The 24,129-nt window shown below is 37.4% G+C and overlaps 1 protein-coding gene across 1 annotated transcript in view; it reads right to left on the reverse strand.

The window, feature by feature from the left end:
- SMIM14 (small integral membrane protein 14) overlaps positions 1–24,129 on the reverse strand; it is a 60,954-nt gene that overhangs the window by 31,187 nt on the left and 5,638 nt on the right. Inside the window, exon 2 of the mRNA XM_052642157.1 lies at positions 1,216–1,325. Within this exon, the coding sequence (XP_052498117.1) occupies positions 1,216–1,290 (75 nt within the window). The 5' untranslated portion in view covers positions 1,291–1,325. The remainder of the gene's footprint in view (positions 1–1,215; positions 1,326–24,129) is intronic.

The raw sequence follows: 24,129 nt of genomic DNA on the forward strand, positions 1-24,129 counted from the left end.
GTCTGATTCAATTTTTAAGTTCCTAGTTCATCTCTACCCTCTTCAGGCATTTATAAGGATCATAAGTCCTAGCATAGGCTAACTCTCAAAGGAGTATCATTCATAATCAATGCACTGATTACATGTACACTGAGTGGGCAGGAAACTTGCTAATTAACTACCAACAATTCAAGTATTTCAGCAAATGTTTGAACCAACCTGTATTAACTGGCCTATAATAATACAGCCCTGTACAAGACTATTCTAAACAAACAAAATGTTATAATCAATAACATAATAATAACTTACAGTTGACCTGTGAATGAGGAGGTTAGAGACGCCAACCCTCCATGCAGCTGAAAATCCACATCTAACTTATAGCCGGCCCTCTGTACTGCAATTCCTCCAAACAAGCAGTCCTGTACCCGCAGATTCAGCCAACTGCGTCATGCAGTACTGTATGTGGTATTTACTACTGAAAAAAATCTGCACATAAATGGACCCTCAGTGTTCAAACTCGTTCAAGCGTTTGTTGTTCAAGGGTCAATTTTATTTTTTTTTTAATAATAGTGAAGTCTTTCCTTTTGTACATAAAAAGTATAAAGTATAATACATAAACAATATATATATATATTATATATATATGTCAGTTATATAATACATAAACAGCCTTGTGTTTAAGGTTATAGACTAGGAATGTCTTAAACTTACAATTGAAATCTCACTATACTCCAATAGAACCTATCAAGAATCTGTTCAGAAATCTGCCTCTATCAAATAATTGCTTTGGATTTGGAAATGATCTATATAGAAATCTTTATTGTCATGCCATTTTTTAGAGTAGGATTTGAACTATATCATAAGAGGATGTGTGATTTCCTAACAGTTTATCAGGTAAATGAGCTCTGTATAACTAAAAACTATAGGCATTAATACAGAAAAGTCTACATAAATGTGTGTTTACCACTCACAATGGTGAATTCCACCAACATACATCTACTATAAATGAAGACAGCAATCTGTTTTTATCTCTAGTAAAAGAAATGCTCAGAAAAACAAAAAAAGAAATGCTGGCAAGCACTGTAACCATTATGACTTAAACCACTGTGGAATTTTCATTATGAAGTAATTTTTAGTGCCCATCGGATGAAAATTTTCCAATAACCAACATTCTCCCAAAAACAAGACAGAGGGGGTACAGTTCAGTTCTGAAGAGGACTGTCCTGTTCATCTCACCAGATTGATCAGCCTTCTCATCGCATGTTCATGAGAGCAAACACATTCACAGGGATCGAATCCACCTTCTGCCATGATTACCCAGCTTGATTTAACTTGACTGTTTAAATCTAGGAGGAAGGGAAAAAATAAATCATAAGACTACTATTCAGAGTTACTCTTTCTCTTGAGCTATGAAGAATTCATGTTATGTATAGATTCATAATAGTTCTCTTTACAGTTCAAATTTATTGACTTATATCTATGAATTACTAATCTTGAATTATGAATCTATACAAATGACTGGCTACCACTTTATCACCAGACTGATTTTCTATAAATCCAAAATTCATATACTCTACTGGTCCCACCTGTGAAGATGCTGTTGCTAGCGCTCTATTCTGCTTAATCACCTAATCCTTTAACTTTGTGAGCCTCAGCACTGCCACGTACTGAATGTTTGTGCCAACTGCCACCCCCACACAGACTCTTATTGTGAAGCTTTAATCCCCAAGGTGATGGTATCTGGAGGTAGGATGGTTGGATGGCACCTCAACTCCACTGACATTAGTTTGAGCCAACTCCAGGAGATAGTGAACTGGCATGCTGCAGTCCATGGGGGTCATAAAGAGTTGAACATGACTGAGCGACTAAACCACCACCACTACCTTTGGGAGGTAATAAGGTTATCAGAGTAGAGCCCGTATAAACAGGATTAGTGCCCTTAAAGATATGATATCTCTTTCTTTGACATGTGAAGATACAGCAAAAAGGCATCCATCTACATAAGGAAGAAGAGATTCCTTACCACACCTTAGTCATAGGCCTCCCAAAATCCAGAACTGTGAGACATCAATGTTGTTTAAGCCGTTCAGTTTGCGCTGTTTTACTAAAGCAGCCTAAGCTATGTCAAATGGAGAAGAAAATGGCAACCCATTCCAGTATTCCTGCCAGGATAAGCTCATGGACAGAGAAGCCTAGCAGGCTACATACAGCCCATGGGGTCACAAAGATTTGGAAACGACTTAGCAACTAAACAACAGTAAAGCTATGTCCACTTTGCAGTCTTTATCCTACCAGGAAAGTCCTCTGAAAGAAAAAAAAAAGAGTTATCTAAAATGATATCAATGTCAGGGGGAGGGGGGAGGAGGGGCATGAACTAACAAGACAATAGCCAGGAAATGGCTGGGAAGATTTTGAAAAATAAGAGTAACAAGTGAGGAGATCTGTCCAAGATGGCAGAGTAGAAGGACGTCCCTCTTCTTGTGAGAGTACTGAAATCACAACTAACTGATGAACAACCATCGACAGGAGGACACTGGAACCCACCAAAAAAAAGATACCTGGCACCCAAAGACAAAGGAGAAGCCATAATGAGACAGCAGGAGGGGCACAATTAGGATAAAAACCAAACCCTAAGACTGCCAGGTAGGCGACGTGCCAACTGGGGAACAACTGCGCCACTGATGTCCTCCCACTGTACTGAAGGTTCTGAGCCCCCCATCAGGGTTCGCATCCTGGGGGGGCTGGCACAGGACTAGGAATCCCCAGAGAATCTGACTTTGAAGGTCTGCTGGATTTGATTACAGAACTTACACAGGATGGGGGAAAGCAGAGACTCCCCCTGGAAGGTAGATAAAGTCTTGTACACAGCAGGACCCAGAGGCAAGAAGCAGTGACCACAGAGGAGGCTGAAGCAAGCCTGTCTGCTAGTGCTGGCAGGTCTCCTGCAGAGGCAAGGGGCGGCTGTGGCTCACTGACCGCGACAAGGGCACTGCCAGCAGCAGTTTGGGGAAGCACACCTGGGTGGAAGCCCTCTTAGGGGCCACCAACGGCCCCACCATACAGCCTGTAAGCTCCAGTGCTGGGTCACCTCAGGCCAAACAATGATCAGGGAGAGAACACAGCTCCACCCATCAGCAGACAAAGTTTTATTAAACTTGCCCCCTCTACTAGAGCAAGACCCAGTTCTACCCACCACCCGTCCCTCCCATCAGGAAGCTTGTACAAGCTTTTAGATACCCTCATCCACCAGAAAGCAGACAGAAGAAGCAAGAAGAACTGCAACCCCGCATCCTGCAAAACAAACCCCCAAATCTCAGAAAGTCAGACAGGCAGAAAAGGCAGAGGATTATGTCCCAGATGAAGAACATGATAAAACCCCAGAAAAACAACTACATTAAGTGGAGACAGGCAACCTTTCAGAAAAAGAATTCAGGATAATGATAATGAACACAATCCAGGGTCTTGGAAAATGAATGGGGGCAAAGCCTATGAAGATATAAGAAATGTTCAACCAAGACCTGGAAGAACCAAAGAGCAGCACATCACATCACTGGGGGAAAGATAAGCTATTCCATAAACAGTGTTGGGGAAAGCTGACTCCTTACCCTCATTCCTAAAACAAAACAAATTCTAGATGCAGGAGCAATTTAACTTTTTAAAGTGAGGCCACACAAACAAATACTCAACCAGAGCAATGGATCAGAACAGAACGTTGGCAAACTGACCTATGATTTTACCAGAATTTTGAATGTAATAAAGGTGGCACTTTATTTATTTTTAGAATATTTATAAAAGTGAGTCTTAGAAATATTTACTCCATCTACACACAGATGTATTACTTGAATTTATTTTTTATAACAACTTCACTGAGATAAATCACATACTATACAGTTCAGGTGCTAAAAAGGTACTATTCAATATTTAGTATATTCTCAGAATTGTGCAATCATTGCCACAATTTTAAAACATTTCATAACTCTAAAACAAAACCTTTACTTCACTTCACTTTCCTCTCAAACTCATGTCTGCTGAGTTAACTAGGAAACTTTTTACTCTTCACTTTCCTCTCTTCCTCCCAGTACTAGGTAATCACTAACTGGCTTTCTGTCCCCATGAATTTGCCTATTATGAACAATTCATGTAAATGGAATCATACACTATATGGTCCTTTGTTATTTGAATTCTCTAACCAAGAATTACTTATTTATGGACAAGCAAATTAAAGACACTTTAGCCCATAAAGAATCCACCTGCAATGCAGAAGATGTGGGTTTGATCCAATCCCTGGGTTGGGAAGATCCCCTGGAAGAGGAAATGGTAGCCCACTGCAGTATTCTTGCCTGGGAGATCCCATGATAGGCAACAACAGTCCATGGGGTTGCAAAGAGTCAGACACAATTGAGCAACTAACACTTTCACTTTTCATTCTAAAAAACAAACTTCAAAGGACTACTGTGTTGTTGGAAAAGACTCTTGAGAGACCCTTGGACTGCAAGGAGATCAAACCAGTCGATCCTAAAGGAAATCAATCCTGAATATTCATTGGAAGGACTGATGCTGCAGTTGAAGCTTTAATAGTGTGACCAACTGATGCGAAAAGATGACTCATTAGAAAAGACCCTGATGCTGGGAAAGACTCAAGGCAGGAGGAGAAGGGGATAACAGAGGACGAGATGGCTGGATGGCATAACTGACTCAGTAGACATGAGTTTGAGCAAGCTTCAGGAGATGGTGAAAGACAGGGAAATCCGGCATGCTGCAGTCTACGGGGTTGCAAAAAGCTGGACGTGACTAAGCAACTGAACAACTGTGTTATACATACGGCATAGTGGTAGTAATCCAAAATACAGTTTTCTATGAGAGATTATATATCCCAAAGTTTTATTTTGTATATACTGTCACTGAGAAAATTTCCTAGTTTACTGTCTGAGCTTTCTTAGTAAAAATCAGCCAAAACCTTCAGCTCTGTTTCTTAAAAGGTGCCATTTTAAACAATGGACTATTCAGAAATGGTAAAATAGTTGTCTATTTCTTTAAAGTATGATGCATACATAAAGGACTGGAAGAAAATACATCAAATTTAATGAGTGATCAGTTCTGCAGAGGAGAATGTAATTTGGAGGACAGACATTCATTTTGTTAAACATTTCTTATAATGACTATGTACATATATATGAAAACTTTTAAAATATAGAAAAAATTAAATTTAAAAAGTCACAATATATAACCACAACCAGGTCACTGGGATGAATGTAGAAGAACATAATTCCAAAAAACTATAAAGGATCAATAATTTTGACAGTTAAAGTGATATTCATTACTATAAGCCAAAAATACACTGTAAAGACAAAGAACTTTAGAAAAAAACACCTTCAACACGTATCAGGGTTAATTTCCTTAATTTACAGATAGTTCTGAAAAGTCAGTATGAAAATAGCAACCTAACAGATAAAAGGAGAAAAGAGCATGTTCACAAGGAAAACAGAACCAATAAGCAACTACAAAATGGAAGAAGTGCAAATCTAAACATCACTCTTACCAGAAAATTGGAATTTAACATGGATGACTCAGATATCCATATCCAAATAAACATTAAAAATTTTTATATAAGGATGCCCACTGAAATGTTTTTTATAAGAGCAAAAAATATTAATTCAAAGTATTTATCCATGTAGCTCTAATTAAATAAACAACAGTATGAGTACATGAAGTCCTATACAGCTGTTGAAAAGAATGAGCCAATTTTCTTTTTTTTTAATTTATTTATTTTAATTAGAGGCTAATTACTTCACAATATTGTATTGGTTTTGCCATTCATCAACATGAATCCGCCACGTGTGTACACATGTTCCCCATCCCCCTCCCGCCTCTCGCCCCATACCATCCCTCTGGGTCATCCCAGTGCACCAGCCCCAAGCATCCTGTATCCTGCATCGAACCTAGACTGGCGATTCGTTTCTTACATGATATTATACATGTTTCAATGCCATTCTCCCAAATCATCCCACCCTCTTCCTCTCCCACAGAGCCCAAAAGACTATTCTATACATCTGTGTCTCTTTTGCTGTCTCGCATACAGGGTTCTCATTACCATCTTTAAGAATGAGTCAATTTTCTATGTGATGATTTGGGGAAACATCCAAGATACACTGAGGTGAAATCAAGTCACATAACAGTCAGAGAAAACCTATTTCCCATCTAGTATCTTCTTGCCTGAGCTAAGGGACGTGGGTTTGGGGAGGGGAAGCAGAGTTCAAGGCAACCTAAGCTGAACAGTCTTACTCTCTAGAAGGTAGGAAATATCAAATACAAACTCTGACTACTTCAGTTTTGTCTGGGGCCACTCTGTGTCCATATGTTCTTTTAATTGATAAGCTTTCGATGTAGAGAAAACCCTGAAAATAAACATAATTTACCCTTTTGTGTGCATAAAGTTCACCCTTGGAAGTCTGTTCCTCAACTGTTGAAGGGCTCGGATTGTGCTGGGTGTGGACATACGCAATATTCACTAATACGGGTCCTTCCTCCTGCTCTCTCAGTGCCTTGCCAGGCCAATACAATGTTGGCTGAAATTAAAAGATATAATCATAAGTTTTTTTAAAATAAAGTTCAAATACTAAAAGTCCGATGTCTATCCAGTTCTATAGTCCCTTAACACAGAAATACTCTAAGAAAGTACTAGCAAACTGACTTTTATAAAAAGAAAGGAGACTTGTTTTTTAGCACCTATCAAAATTATAAAACAGCTATTTTTAGGTCTCTTTAATTCATTTGACTTACAAAATTAGACTCCACCACTACCCACCCCTCCAGACAAAGACACAGCTTGGGGACAGGAGCCTATTTTAATCATCACTCTGTCTCTGAACACCTCCCTCTTTGCTTAAGCCATAGCAATGAACAAGTATTTTTAAAATTTTGGACAATGTTTATTTTCTCTGTATCTATATATGCCAGGAACATGTAAATCAACTAGAATTTAAAAGTATCAGCTGGTCTTAATTAGCCGCCAGTAAAATAAGAAAACACATTTACAAACAGGACATTCCTCAATAGTACAATGCTTCTGTGGAAATGTCTGTATGTAAACTTGAGCTGTTTCATGTACTATTTTCAGTTAAGAGTTTCCACTTTAAAATTACTTAAAAAAAAAAAAATAGAATGGCAACAGTTATGTTTTGGCTAGGACCTCAGAACAAGCAACAATGCACATCGGCAGCTGAGTACTAGAGCAAAAACTGTACCTGATTCCACCCCATATTTAAACCCCTTGGTGGCCAAAGACATTAAGAAGCTGCTCTACCCTGGGCAAGACAAAACTGGGCTACTGAATCAGAATTCTGGTAAATCGGCCTAGAAGAGCCCTTTCATAGAAAGTAACTTAAAACAATGCTTTTGTTTTTCATGTTTCAGAGGAGTTCTTTGCCTCCTCAATACACATCTTTAATGTGAGAACAATGCTGAATAATATCAAAGTTATGGGTTTGACCCTTGAAGACAACCAGTTTTACTCCAGTTGGTCACAAAAGGCCAAAGTCATGAAAAATAAGAACAGTGCACTGAAGAAGTTCAAAATAATCTAGGAGAGGAGAGAAGTAAATACGGCACAGAAGAAACAAAAGTGGCCGTGAATTGATAATTACTGAAGTTGAGTGATAGACAGCTTTTATACATTTCTACTTTCTTCTATTTTAGGATTTGCCATAACAAGCATTTAACTTATATATCACGTCAGTATTTTCCCACTATAATGAATATTTGTGGTATTATGACTCTGGGTGTAAATTAAGCAACAGTTTACAGATGACTTTTGAATGCACCATAAAGGATAAAACATATCTAAAGCTCTCAAACCATCCACTCTTCAACAACTCTCAGCACAGAAAAGCAGTAAAATAATCCACTCACTATGCTGGGAGGGCAAACACAATTTCCCATATTCCTCAGATCCAGGTCATTTCCTCCACCAAGTACAACTAATAAAGCTTCCCTGGTAGACTTCAGCTGTAGCTAAGGCGGTTGAGTCATCCTGTTTCTGTATGTGCTGAAGGAATTTTCCAGTGCTACCAATTTACTATCTGCGGTTAGAACCTTAAACATTCTAGCTCACGCTAGGTCGGTTTAATTTACCTTAGTTCATCTTTGGGGAGTCAAATTCAATTGCCTGTTTATAACTTTGGAAAAGATGAAAAAAGTAGACACTACTTTTCTATTACTGTGTTCTCTAGAATTATGCCATGGAATTGCATGCTTATACACAGGATTGATTCTTTAGGAAATAAAACTTTTTGAAAGTGGTTCCTGCTTAGGCCAAACACTCTTAGTAGCAAATATTTGTAAAATAGCAACATTATCAGCGTTACATATTTAGTATCAGTGGCATCCCTGGAAGCACACAGAGTAAAATGGCAAATGTCAACCTTCCCATTTCTCGATCCCCAATTCTCCTCCCTTTCCCCAGATGTACCATAGTTAACAGTCAAGTGTGACTACTTTCAGGTCTTTTTATATGTATTTATATCCTTTTAAATATATATACACATACATCATTTTGGTAGGTTTTAGGAGATCATATTATACATGTTCTGCAGCTTGCTTTTGGGTAACATAAGTCTTGAAGACCTTTCAATATATAAAGCTCTACTTCATTCTTTTTAATGGTTACATAATACTCCAAAACATGAACATACAATTTTAGCATATCTTTAGTAAAGATAATTTAGGGCCTTTCCAACATTTGTTACTATAATGTTGCAACAAACATCTCTGTGCCCATATTTTGTAGGGCTGTTTTTTTTTTTTTTTTAAAAGAAATCTCTAGGTCTAAAGGCATTCACAAAAAGCCTTTACCAATTTCAATTCAATCAAAAGCACATAGTACATATTACTAATTGCACAGCATAGTAGTTAGCAATTCATACAATGTTACCATCACTAATAGTATAACAATACTTAGATATACAAAAAAAAAACCTTTTTGCCAGAATGTCAGGCCCCAAAATGTGTCTCATTGCTTTTATTACCCATGTAATGAGGCTGTACATCTTTTCAAGTTATTTCTTCTTTTTCAAACTCTTTTTGTCTAGTTGATTTTAGGAGCTCTTTATATTATTGAGTATTAATCCATTATATCACAGTAAGATTAAGAATGTGTTATAGGTTATTTGCTTCCTTTTCTTCTAGGTGGCTACAAAGCCAGATTTGTAAGGGTCTATTTCCATTTAAATATTTCTTTATTAGACTGTTAGCTAAAGAGTTGACAGAACTGTAAACAACCATAGAAAAATAGATCTAAAATCCCAAGAGCAGTTAAAAATAACATCCAATGACAATGTGAAACATTATTAGGAGAGTACTCTCATTTTCTTTAATGCTGTGACTAACACACTATCTTTTTCCAGGAACAAGCTGAAAGAACTGAAGGGTAACCATAAACCCTTGACTTTCTTTTGACAATTTTACTTCTGCTCTTTTACTTTGGAACTATTTGTTATTGTCATAATTGTTAAGGACTAAAAGGAAGTTAAAATAAAATAAAATGTCTTCCAAGCCTAAAAATTTAGGTGGGAAGGCCTTTATATATTTGCACATGTGTGAGAGTTCATCTTGGTTTCTCTTACAGAAGGAACTATTTGGTTTGAATATATCTTTGCAAGAAGCTATTATCACCTAGGTTTCTTTTTTAAGAAATTATACTTTTTTTTAAAGAAGGTATTTTACAATACCTAGGGGTAACAAAAATTCCCAAAACATACTAAAATGTCAACATAGGTTTCAAGATTATAAAAGTTAATCTCATACTTTTGTAATACAGTGCTGCTGCTGCTGCTGCTGCTAAATCGAGGCAGTCGTGTCCGACTCTGCAGTCCCACAGACGGCAGCCCACCAGGCTCCCCCATCCCTGGGATTCTCCAGGCAAGAACATTGGAGTGGGTTGCCATTTCCTTCTCCAATGCATGAAAGTGAAAAGGGAAAGTGAAGTTGCTCAGTCACGTCCAACTCTTAGCGACCCCATGGACTGCAGCCTACCAGGCTCCTCCGTCCATGGGATTTTTCCAGGCAAGCGTACTAGAGTGGGTTGCCACTGCCTTCTCTGTAATACACTGCAAAACAGTAGATATTTATAAAGTATAACATAAAAGTACTTTTAATACAAAATGCTTAGGAGAACCAGTCATGAATTTTTAAAGCAAGTAATTCATATGCTAGACTAACCCACAAAGAGTTCTCACATTAATTTGGAATGGAATTACCATTAGATGACTTTTACCTAAAATGGCCTTACTTGTTTACTTCTTGCTTTACCAATGGCTGCCAAATTTCCTTATAATATATACAGGTAAATGCAAGAGGAGGAAAAAATTTTAAAAGAATACAACAGGACTAAGAATGATGTGATCATAAGATATGAATAAAAGACAAAACCCTGAAGATGATTAAAAATGAAGGGCCAGTAAGCAAAATGTAAATAAATTTCTTAAGTCTCTAAGAGAAAAAGGAGTTAAAATAGCTAACAGAGTCTCTAAAAGACCTTTAAAATAAGTAAAGACCAAGGGAAAAGATAATTCCCAAAAGAGGTGCTACAGCTAATTAACAAACACTTTAAAAGGTCACCCTAATTAATCAAATAAATGTAAATTAAAATGTAAACTTTCACCTAAAAAAACACCAAAAAAGTACCATAAAAGTTTAGTCATACATTGCTAGTCCTCCAGTTAATGGCCATAATCCTTCTGGAGTTTAATTTAGCAATATGTATCAAGAACTATAAAAATTCTCTTATCAATGACATGTGTGTTATCTATGGTTTGCTTTAAAATACTCCCACAAAGGGAGAGGAAAGTAGGAGGGAAAGGGACAAATCTTCCTTATAAAATTCCAAGTAGTATTAATCATCCTCTGGGAGGTGAAGCTTAACCCTACCCCAGCCTTAAACATGGACTAGATTTCCTGACTCCCTTCTAAAGGATAGAAATCAGAAGAAGGTAACTTTACAGTAGAAAAACCTATCAAACACTCTCCTAACCACAAGATCAAGGTAAACCTACAAAATAGAGGAGACAGACTAATATTACTTCCAGGCGATCCTAGGAAAGTCCTTATAAATGATAAAAAGAAATAGACTATTACTGATTTTACTTATCTTAAATTAGTAATATAATATTTTCTTTATATTTCTATTTATTTATTTATTGGCTGTGTCACACAACCTGTGGGCTCTCAGTTCCTCAACCAGGGATCCAACTGGCATCCCTTACAGTGGAAACATGGAGTCTTTACCTACTGAACCATCAAGAAAGTCCTGGGTAATGTACTATTAATTCCACCGACATTTATTGTCCTCCAGAAACATTTTGGGATCGTCCTCTTTGAAATTCTACCAAGAAGTTTATAAATTAATATTGCTTTGAGGCAGGTACTGTGTATTAGGCTTCCTTGGTAGCTAAGATGGTAAAGAAACTGCCTACAATGCAGGAGACCTGGGTTGGATCCCTGGGTGGGGAAGATGCCCTGGAGAAGGCAATGGCTACCCAAGGCATTTCTGTCCTTCCATGCAAACATTTTAAACAACAAAATGTCAGCTTATCCTTGGATTCAATCTTGGATTCGATCCTCTCTTAAAAAAAAAAAAAAATTAAAACAAAAGAAGAAAAAAACAAGAGCAATCAGTTCTAAGAACCTCAAAATACCAAAACTTGACTTATCCTTTATTTTTCTCAAGATTGAATTATAAAAATATGTACCCTTATTTAACCTCCCTACTCTCGCCAATCTCTCATTTCCTCTCTTCTTCAATAAAGGTTAGTTCCCTGCTCCTGCTTCCAAGAGCAATATTACTAAGAAATTCATATCCCTTATAAGAAATGAGTCAGAAACCCAGTATGCTCAATATGAAATTCTTGTGGTTAAGGGGGCAAAAGTATGTAGAAGTACTATGTGGCCAGAATTTAAATCTAGGGGAGAAGTATTCTACATTAAAATGACTATACCAGTTCTGTTAAGGTTATCAGATGTTTTTTCTTGTTTTCCTAATTTTCTATATTTTACTTTTAAAATTGAATCACATATTTACATATGGGTATGCAAATCTGTCACATATATGTAAACACACAAACATGTAAACAAAAGATTCTATCCAAAATAAATACTAAAGGTTGATGCCAAACTTCCTTGCATTAATAACTTGAAGATAAATTTTCTTCTATGGATACTCGCCAATCATTTAAAACCATAAGAATTTAGTATTCAAAAATGATGTAACTGGTTCCCTCTGGAAGAGGGGGCCCAAGTGTCTAAGTGACAGAAGTAGCAAGAAAACCTGTCACTATATACTGCCTTTGTCTCTTCTGAGTGATTCAAAAAATATTAACTTTTCAAGAGAATAACTTTACTGTGAGCATCCTGTTCTTCCCATACCAGAAACATCTGCTCTAGAGACAAATAATTACACCTCAACCTTTCTCTTGAACTGAACATGCTAAATTATCTTAAGCACTGTCTGACCTTCCATCATCACTGAATTTGTTAGCAAGCATTAATACATAAAAATGGTATTCTAAACTCTGTAAGTGTATCTGTTACAAAATAAACCAAATCTCATTATCAGTGAGAAATAACCAAGTATATAAACAGGCCATACAATGGATATTTCTAAAGTCAGCCTTTGCCTTAAATCTGAGGTAATCATTCTTTGTAGTATACTAAAGACTATAAAAACTTGTTTCTGGATTAAGATACATGAAAACTTGTCTCTGGATTGGAAAGTACATAAGACTATACCCTCTGGCTCAGGGTGTAGCCAGTTTTCAATGTTTTACCTTTCCCTTCCTCTACTAAGCCTCTGGTGGAAGTATTAACAGTTAAAGAGGATCAAAATGCTCTAACAACAGAGTATGCATCATAGACTACTAATGTTGGTATAATGTTTTGGTAACATCTGGTAAATTCAGTTTAAAATAAAAGCAAATGGGAATTCATTTTTAAAATACACATATAACAAGGAAAATAAAGGAAAACAGATGAGGACTAGACTAGGTTTTTTTAAGGTGTTTTCCCAAGACTCATTCAGAATCAAAGACATCTGGATACATTTCATAGGTGGGAAGCAGAAAAAAGAGGGTGGAGGGCGGAGAGAGATGAGATAATATTAAAACTCAGTAAACAGGAAAACAATTCCTTTTTCTAGAATTTTCTGAACATACCAACCACAAAGTGTATTTACATATCAAAACTTGAATTACAAATAAATGAGGAGGGGATCAACAGTTTAATAAATGCTAGGAATGTACAAAGTACATGCTAGGAATGCCTTCTAGCAATTAAGGAGAAAAAAAAACCCTAAGTGATTCTAGAAGACAAATTTAAGTGAGTATTTGATCTTTAATGGCAGAACAATGAAAAATATCAACAAACTTACAACATAATATATGCATTAAAAAATCTCAAATACAATTGCAACAGCCAAGTGAAGTGAAGTGAAGTCGCTCAGTCGTGTCCGACTCTTTGAGACCCCGTGGACTGTAGCCTACCAGGCTCCTCAATCCACGGAATTCTCCAGGCAGGAATACTGGAGTGGGTTGCCATTTCCGTCTCCAGGGGATCTTCCCAACCCAGGGATCAAACCTGGGTCTCCCGAGTTACAGGCAGACGCTTTATCATCTGAGCCACCAGGGAAGCCCCAACAACAGCCAAAGAATAGGGGAAAAAAATCACACTCCACTAACTAATATGATAAGCAAAGATTTCTTAATAACATGGAACATATGCAAACAGATTCTTGAAGTGGGAACTGCACTGGAGATTACAAAATATAATTTTTATGGCAATATGAATTCAGAAATTAAAAAATGTTCATGCCCTTTGAATAATTCCACTTCTAAGGTTCTGTAATTTTTTAAAAATCTGAAATACAAAGACCTATGTACTAAGACGGTTATCACAGCTTTATCACAGTGTAAAACTGGAAACAGTCTAAATGTCTAGCTGGTGACTCAGTGGTAAAGAATCTGCCTGCCAATGGAGGAGATGCAGGAGACACGGGTTCAGTGCCTAGGCTGGGAAGATCCCCAAAGGAGGAAATGGCTACCCACTCCAGTATTCTTGCCTGGGAAATCCCATGGACAGAGGAGCCTGGTGGGATGCAGTCCATGGGGCTGCAAAGCGTTGGATGTGACTTAGCAACTAAACAACAAACAAATGTCTGGCTAAAAGGAAATGCTTAAATTAAGATATATACGGTGAAGTATTATGCAGCCAAATGCTCCATTTTCTTTCATAATGACATGGGGAAATAAACACAATGTAATATTAAAATATACTAAAAAGGATATAAAAATAAGCAAAGTACATACACATATTTTAAAAGCACAAAAAAACACACTTGAAAAAGTTGAAAGAAAACATAAGAAAACTAACATCGGGAATCTCTGAGTGACGAGATTTTACTTTTCATTTTGTATATTTTATCTTTCAATATCATACAATTTTTTTTTTTTTTTTGCCAAACTGCAAGGCATGTGGGATCTGAGTTCCCTGACCAGGATCAAACTAGTAGTACTTTCTGCACTGGAAGTCAGAATCTTAACCACTGGACCACCAGGGAAGTCCTTATCAAATAATGTGGAGTCCCTATCAAATAATAATTATATATTAAATTTTATTATAAATCAGGAAAAATGCTGAATGCAGCAAAACTAAGGAAAACTAACTCCAATTTTTCAATAAATAAATAGTAAAAAGTAAACAAAACTTCAAGAGATGGCAGGGATATGGTTACAGTTTAAGAAGTTTTAGAGCCATCAATCAAATGCTGTATATAGACCTTGTTTGAATCCGGAAGCAAACAAACCCAGCAAAAGGACAATTATGATACAAACAAAAAGGAACTTTGAACACTGACTGGATTAAATGTCATTTAGGAAATTGCCCTGCATTAAATTTTTTAACATAACTATAATGTCAATTGTCACATCCGAAAGAGTCTTTATCTCTGAGAGATCTCACTATGTATTTCCAGTTATAGAGATTTTTATGCCTAGGATCCAGGTGAAAATAACCCTGCAAAAGGGGAGGTGTGGGTGAAATAAAAGTCCTAAGTTCAATAACTGCTGAAGCCAGTTGATGGATACATACAGATTCATGACCTGTTAGTACTAAAAATTTCAAGCATAACTCAGTTTTTTAGAAATACATTTTTATAGACAAACGATAATTCTTCTGATTTCTCCCCATGCAAACAGAGGGCTCTTCTTGAGAAAGCAGGTATAATCAAGCCTAATTCAAGGTCAGAAGATGAAAACTATCTTTCTACTGTAATTTTAAGGTGACTTATGATAAAATCACTTTTTCAATTAGTCCTATCTTTACAGTGATCAAGACAATGTCAAAATTCTTCCCACTTAAAAGTTAAAAATAAAAACCCACAGCAAGGGCAAAATACAAAGTAACAATTTAGAATGCATGCAATTTGTTTTTATAATACAGAAAATAGAGATGCTGTCAGTGAAATGAGGAACTCAGAAGTATTTTATACATTTTTACCTAAAAAAATCAATACTATTAACACTCCAAAGTTATAAAAACCAAGAGAGTAAAGCACACCAGAAACAGCTGAAACTGGCCCCCCAGACATTCAGGAAAATTGCCTTTGCATTTACTCTCTATTTTTAACCTTATTCCCAATTACAGGAATAATTACTCAATTCTAAAAATAATTTTTCTACAAACCCCTTTCTGAATCCGATTTTGCCTAGTAGCCAATTAGAAAACTGATCAACCAATTAAGGAGAGCTATCCCAAAACTCTGGCTACCTTTCATATTAAACAGGGAGAACAAAATATTTGCCTCTCAATTTCAGTAATATTATATCATACACTAACAAGTATAATTAGAAGTTCAGATTACTTTCATCAGATGACTCAACATCTTAATGTAATAACGTGTTCAAATTCCCACAGATACAATATGTTTCTGCAACATACTCATTTGCTTTATTCTTTTATCAGAAATGGATCTCAAACAGTCATATCTAAAATAGTTATGCCTGCAGCTTTCTAGCTACTTTCATATCTTAACAACAGCCCTTACAACAAGTTAAGCAAGAAAATTATTCCTCTTTTAAAATGAGGAAAATAAGTTCAGATAAGCGAGCAATTTGACCATGATCACATTTCCATCCAGTATGAGAGAGACCTTGGACAGGAAGTCATAATGTAAATTCCTGACCAAGACTCATTGCACATCTGTTGGATATGACCAATCATGAAGGTTATACTGTATAAAGACAACTTTAGAGCACTACAGAAATTAGATAACCATCAATTAACTTTCTAATACTTCTTTCGAGTTACATACTTTTCTCTTAAACTATATTTGCAAGTCTGATTCTCTGATGGGAAGTGGCCAAGGAGAAAGGATGCAGTTTCAAGTTCAGATCAGTCAATAGTCATCTGGTAAAAACTAGGCTAAAATGCTGCCTCGGAGATTAAAGTCATTTTAAAATGTAAATATTGAAATAAATCCATTATATTCCTTAAATACCACAATTCTCTGTGCTTAGGAGTTAAAACTTCCTGAGTTCTAGTATGACAAATTTTTGAAATTCACATTAATAGCCAAGCAATTACAGTTACAAATTCCTACTACTCCCTATTTGATCCAACAGGGTGACCCTATACTGTGTGTAAACAAAGAATGTTGCCTGCCATTCCAGTTCTTTAAGGATCAAATCATAAGCCACAATAGCTGCTGATCTCTAAGTACACAATGAAAGAATTTAGGGCGACACATTCTGTGTTTTGGATTTATGGACCCCTAGGTGGGCCTTCCTGGTAGCTCAGCTGGTAAAGAACCCTCCAGCAATGCAGGAGACCCAGGTTTGACTCCTGGGTTGGGAAGATCCCCAGGAGAAGGGCTATGCTACCCTATCCCTTCAACTCCAGTATTCTTGACTTCCCCAGTGGCTCAGACAGTAAAGAATCTGCCTGCAATGCAGGAGACCTGGGTTTGATCCTTGGGTTGGGAAGATCCCCTGGAGGAGGGTATGGCAACCCACTCCAGTATTCTTGCCTGGAGAATTCCCATGGACAGAGGAGCCTGGCAAGCTACAGTCCATGGGGGAGCAAAGAGTGGGGCATGACTGAGCGACCAAGCACAGCACAGCAGCACAGACAGTCGAGAGGCCTATCTAAGGAAGAATTCCAATGACCTCAGATTGTTGCATCTTCCCATGCACAGGAAAGCACTAAAATTGAGATATCTGATCCAGACAACTTCAGTAACCTTTCAACTGACTGCACATATAGATACCAGCTCCTCCATTACCTTTGGAATGGTTCCTCAGAGCTAGCTGAGAGCCTATCTCCCGTGCTATTCCATGGAATAAATTCAACTCATGGCTCTTGTGTTGTGCATTTTTTCCCAAGTTGATAGGCCCATCCAGAATTAGCTATTTACAAGAGAAAAATAAAAACCACACTCGAAAATCTTATTAAAAAACATTTTTACAGGATAACAAAAAGGTTAAATATATTCTTTCAGAGGGCATACTATTCAAAAGGAAGAGATGAGAGTAGGCTAGAAAGAATGACAACAAAATGTTCTTTCTTCATCAAGGAGAATGGGAATGTACAGAAAAAACAAGGTCAATCTGACTAGGAGGCCTGTGCAAGATAGCACAGTATAGATAAGGTATGTATCAGAGGATGCTAAGTCTTCATTTATTCATATTCAACAAACCACAACTTCATAAAAGGTACTTTAAAAACTTTGGGGACGCAGCAGTTCTTATTCACTCATTTAATAAAAGAAAAAAAATTGAGGCCATGAGAAATGTCAGTGACTTACCCAAAGTCACCCAGTAGAGCAGGGCTTCAAACCCCTGTCTTCTTTCACTTCTCCTTTCCTGAAAAGGATATATCTGACAAGTCCCCAGGGGACTAGGTAGCTAGCAGAAGAGTTCAGAGGAGGATACAGAAGAAATAAAACGTTAAGCCCTACCTCCAAGCGTTTGCAATCAAGTTAATTACTAATTATAATTCATTCTTGTAATAATAATATAATCACATACCAGTATATAATTAACAGCCAAAATAAATGTCTCAGACAAACTACTGTGATAATCTCTCCAGAGAAAGTTCAAAAGGAGAACTACTTAACTCACTTAACTTCTATGCCTTTTATACTAACAGGTGAACTGTTCACGGTTATTAAGAATTTCCTGTGGTTGCAGCATAGGACTTGGTTAAAGGGGCCCCCGGCCCCCACAGCTGCCATTACTTTTCTGGAAATTCCCTGCTAATGTGACCCTATTTTCCTTCACCTGAGACACTACCTTTTCTTTCCTCTACAACCTTTTTTCCCCCTTACCTGTATCTGATAGTGGGCTTCCCTGATGGCTCAAATGGTAAAAAAAAAAAAAAAAATCTGCCTACAATGCAGGAGACCCGGGTTAGACCCCTCAGTCAGAAAGATCCCCTGGAGAAGGGAATGGCAATCCACTCCAGTATTCTTGCCTGGAGAATTCCATGAACAGAGTTCAACTGTATTCTAGGAATCACCTTAAGAACACCCGCTAAAAACAGCATGGGATAGCAGAAAGAATATATTTTAGATAAATGACTTAAGTTACGACACTACTGAAAAAATGGATAAATGAGCTTCTCTGTGACTTCAGTTTCCCCACCTATAAAACAAGAGTGATAATTGAAACTATTTATTTTAATGGGTTATTCCAAGGATCGGGTGAGAATTTTAAAGAGTGCTTTATAAACTGTAAAATGCTCTGAGGCAATTCAACTCTAAGCCTTTAGATTTGAAATGTATCTTTAACCCTCAACCAAGTTCTTTGTATACAGCTTTGGGGTGGGGGTGGTGGGGGTGGGGTTGAATTCCCCTGGGGCTCAGCTATCACTCCTTTGCATAAAAGTAAAAAAGAAAGAAGTCTTCTGTTCTGAATCTTGGTCCCTCATCTACAAATTTTCTGTTCTTCCCCGGCTATTCTTTACTCTTGTACAATCTTAAAGACTCTCTCAAGGCCCAGGGGTAAAATTTATTATAAACAGCCAAACAAGGGAAAACTCTGCAATTGAATCATCTTTGTTTATATTCAGCATCTTAACACAAAGTTTCAAGTTCTGAAAATGTTCTCTGAAATTTCTACTCGAGCACTACTTAATCACATTCTGAATAAAAATTTTTTAATTCAGGAAAAAACACTGTGTTCCATAAGTTAGAAACAGAAAAATTTAACAGATGTTATAAAAATTCCATATTCTGTGACCACCCCCCCAAATCATAGAGGATGCAACTGTTAAGAACCCAGTTTTCAATAGCTATATTACAAAATACCAGCATGTTCTGAAATTCTGAAGTACATCACAAGTAATGTTACAAATCTGCGAATGATTTGTTGTTGTTATTGTTCAGTCGCTAAGTTGTGACCCCATGGCCTGCAGCACACCAGGCTTCCTGTCCTTCACCATCTCCCAGAGTTTGCTCAAATTCATGCCTATTGATTCGGTGATGCCATCCAACCATTTCACCCTCTGTCGTCCCCTTCTCCTCCTGCCTTCTATCATTCCACCGTTCAAATAAACCAGAGCAGAATCAAGACTTTTTTTCACTATTACTCCCCTTCACTTCCTTGCCTATATGATTTTTGGGGCAGAACGGAGCTACTCTCCCAACTCAGATTAACTCATGGCGTATCTCAGCCATGCTACAGCCTAGACGACGTATCTGGACATAGGTGCTCACAAATGCCATTCATGATGACAGGGAAAAAAACGCTTAGAACCACTGTGATACAGAAAGCAATGTTATTAAAACATGAAACTCGACTCATGACCATTAAGCCTGTGCTCCACAAGAGAAGCCACTGCAATGGGAAGCCCGCGCACTATAACTAGAGAGTAGTCCCCACTCGCTGTAACTTGAGTGAATCCACTCACAGCAATGAAGACACACCACAGCCAAAAAATACCTCAATCTTTAAAAAAAGTGAAATCTGAATAAGCACCACAGGAAAAACAGAAGTCTTCAAAATTTCTCAGGCAAGTCAGTTTCTTCTACATTACCTCTGCCAGGAGTACAAAGCAACAAAATACATAATATGTAAAAAAAAAAAAAAAAATTCGCTTTTTTTAAAAATAAGCTAAAACAAGATAGCAACCAGAACACATCCTCTAAAACTTCATTTACCAAGAAGATGCTTACTGTATCCCTAACTTGATTTGAAGCATCTTTATCATTGTTAAAATTTCAAAGTGCTGCACCTGCAATACTTGTCAATGAGTGCAGTCAAGCATAAACCAGCTTTATTCTGTATTTTTACAAACTTGAGACTCACATCTGTGTTTTGACCTAAATTTAAAAAAGGAAATGAAAGTTCAATATGAAAATAAAGCAACAAAAAGATAACTTTCTTCAAACAAAAGCACTCAAGTTTGAAATGTTATAAACAAAACATAAGCCTTACTATAAACCTAAAAATTGGTTTTAGTTTAGAAAAACACACACTTTCTCAAGGAGTTGAACTTTTTTTTTAAATTTTAAAAGCAATCACATTTATACTTCTATAATTCAAATACATAAGTTTAAAAAACCACAAAAGTAAAAAAGGTTCTCTCTTCTTCTCAGAGGCTACCTCTATTTTAAAAAATCCTCCTGTAGGAGCATTCCTGAGTGGCTTCAGTTCAGTTCAGTTCAGTCGCTCAGTGTGTCCGACTCTTTGCAACCCCATGAATTGCAGCACGCCGGGCCTGAGTGGCTTAGTGATAAAGAATTCACCTGCCAAGGCAGGAAACATGGGTTTGATCCCTAATCAAGGAAGATTCCACATGCCAAGAGGTCACTAAGCCCATGCATCACAACTACTAAAGCCCAGCTCGAGAGCCCATGCCCTGCCAGAGAGGCCACTGCAATGACAAGCCTGTGCACCACAACTAGAGTAGTCCCTGCTCACGCAGCCAGAGAGGGCCTGTGTGTAGCGAGGAAGACCCAGAAGAGCCAAAATTTTTTAAATTAACAAGTATAATTATTTAAAAAAAAAAAAACCCTCGAGTAAATTTTCTAGGATTGCAAGAATATAAATGCTGTATATACTTGCTGAACTATGATTAAAATCGCATTTCAAGTCATTAAAATGTGACTTTTTTTACATAATTAAGACTGGTTGGTTGGCTATTTAAAGCCATGGTTCACCACAATATTATTTATAATGGAAACTACATTCACGTTCAATATTAAGCGAAAACTTCAAGTAAACCAGTTTATTCAAAATATCTTATAAAATGCAGCCAGTTAAAATCAAGTTTAAATATTTTCTAAGGCTATGGTAAAAAGATCACTATGTTGACCCCACTCCCACCCCTCAAAAAGAATACAAGCTTATGTGAGTATTACATCTCAGCTGTACCAAAGATGAATTTTAAAAGTTAAAGACTGGAAGGAAATACGTGTTCAGTTCAGTCGCTCAGTTGTGTCCGACTCTTTGCGACCCCATGAATCGCAGCGCGCCAGGACTCCCTGTCCATCACCATCTCCCGGAGGTCACTCAGACTCACATCCATCGAGTCCGTGATGCCATCCAACCATCTCATCCTCTGTCGTCCCCTTCTCCTCCTGCCCCCAATCCCTCCCAGCATCAGAGTCTTTTCCAATGAGTCAACTCTTCGCATGAGGTGGCCAAAGAAGTTTCAGCTTTAGCATCATTCCTTCCAAAGAAATCCCAGGGCTGATCTCCTTCAGAATGGACTGGTTGGATCTCCTTGCAGTCCAAGAGACTCTCAAGAGTCTTCTCCAACACCACAGTTCAAAAGCATCAATTCTTCGGCACTCAGCCTTCTTCACAGTCCAACTCTCACATCCATACATGACTACGGGAAAAACCACAGCCTTGACTAGACGGACCTTAGTCGGCAAAGTAATGTCTCTGCTTTTGAATATACTGTCTAGGTTGGTCATAACTTTCCTTCCAAGGAGTAAGCGTCTTTTCATTTCATGGCTGCCGTCACCATCTGAAGTGATTTTGGAGCCCAAAAAATAAAGTCTGACACTGTTTCCACTGTTTCCTCATCTATTTCCCGTAAAGTGATGGGACCAGATGCCATGATCTTTGTTTTCTGAATGTTGAGCTTTCAGCCAACTTTTTCACTCTCCTCTTTCACTTTCATCAAGAGGCTTTTTAGTTCCTCTTCACTTTCTGCCATAAGGGTGGTGTCATCTGCATATCTGAGGTTATTGATATTTCTCCCAGCAATCTTGATTCCAGCTTGTGTTTCTTCCAGTCCAGCATTTCTCATGATGTACTCTGCACAGAAGTTAAATAAGCAGGGTGACAATATACAGCCTTGACGTACTCCTTTTCCTATTTGGAACCAGTCTGTTGTTCCATGTCCAGTTCGAACTGTTGCTTCCTGACCTGCATACAGATTTCTCAAGAGGCAGATTAGGTGGTCTGATATTCCCATCTCTTTCAGAATTTTCCAGTTTATTGTGATCCACAAGGTCAAAGGTTTTGGCATAGTCAATAAAGCAGAAATAGATGTTTTTCTGGAACTCTCTTGCTTTTTCGATGATCCAGCGGATGTTGGCAATTTGATCTCTGGTTCCTCTGCCTTTTCTAAAATCAGCTTGAACATCAGTGAGTTCACGGTTCACGTATTGCTGAAGCCTGGCTTGGAGAATTTTGAGCATTACTTTACTAGCATGTGAGATGAGTACAATTGTGCGGTAGTTTGAGCATTCTTTTGCATTGCCTTTCTTTGGAATTGGAATGAAAACTGACCTTTTCCAGTCAGTGTACATGATACGGGAAATGTAGTCAGTGTGAAATATGTGTACAGGATTGTAACTTTTGTTGTTGGTTTTATATATTACTATCCTTTGCAGCTTTTCAATAACAAGCATGTCTCAGGGTTTTTTTTTCTGTTTTTTTTTAAAGGAGGGACTCTAGACATGCATATCCAATTTAGGTTTAAACAGAACAAAACAATTCATGAAAGTACTTCTAGTAGCATAAACTGACAGCTAAAACTGGGTTTACTTATTATAGCTCCCATGATTCTGTAAGACAAAAAGACTGGTCAACACTGTTGTAATATAAAGTTTATGAATTTTGGGTCAAAGAAAATTGAGTTTGAATCCCACAAGTCCCAAGTGGCTTTACCTTAAGCAACTTGCTAACCAGAGCCTGTTTCCTCCAGTGTAAATTGGAGGTGACAATGTCTGACTTGGAGAGCTGATGTGTAAGCTGAACATATATTATGTAATGGAAGTCAAGAGACAAGCCTATCGACTCCATGAACAGTAAATGTCATTGCTATTGAGATGCACACAGGTTAACTGTTTTAATTTCAGATTCAAATAATTTTCAGCCTTCTTTTCAAATCGCTCTGAAGCGCCCAAACTGATACTTAACTGTAGGATCTACTGCCATGTGCATACAATCAATTCAGATGGTTAGCCCTTGTTATGTGGACTGAAACATGGACATGAACGTAAGCACACACCAAAAGAATACCTTTGCTTATAAGCTTGTAGTAGTACTTGCCTAAGAAGTTTTACAATCTTAAAAAAATTCTAATATAAGCTACAATATAACTGTCAGGAGTGCTTACTTTCTGCAAAATCTTTACAACTCACATATTAATATATCACCATTAATTGTCAATGTAGACAATTTAGTATCTTTTATTGAAGCTTTTGTTCTAAGTCTTATTAAACTATATGGGAAAAGATTTTTCAACGTACTGCTTTTTACAGATATAGTTAAAGTTGATATTTTTCTTCATTTATTTATCCCATCAACAAGCCTACTGTTGCTTAATCGGTCCTCCCTGACCTCGTGGGCCTCCCAATCAAATAAGCCAAATAGCCACAGACAACTGAATACGAAAAGGGAAGCAAAAGGAGCCACACAGGTTATTTACAAAAGCCAGAGATGGGTTACAATAGAGCTCTGTTAAAGATCATGTGTGACCAGAGCTTCCACAGATAAATATAGCTATTCAGGCTTTAAGACTAGGAAGAGAAGAAAGACAACCAGTATTTCTCTAGATTAAGTATCCTCCCCACCCCAAATCAAAGTGAAAGTGAAAGTCACTCAGTGTGTCCAACTCTTTGAGACCCCATAGACTAGTCCATAGAAT

Source organism: Budorcas taxicolor, chromosome 6 (genome assembly GCF_023091745.1).
Source record: "Budorcas taxicolor isolate Tak-1 chromosome 6, Takin1.1, whole genome shotgun sequence".
NCBI classification, from domain to species: domain Eukaryota; kingdom Metazoa; phylum Chordata; class Mammalia; order Artiodactyla; family Bovidae; genus Budorcas; species Budorcas taxicolor.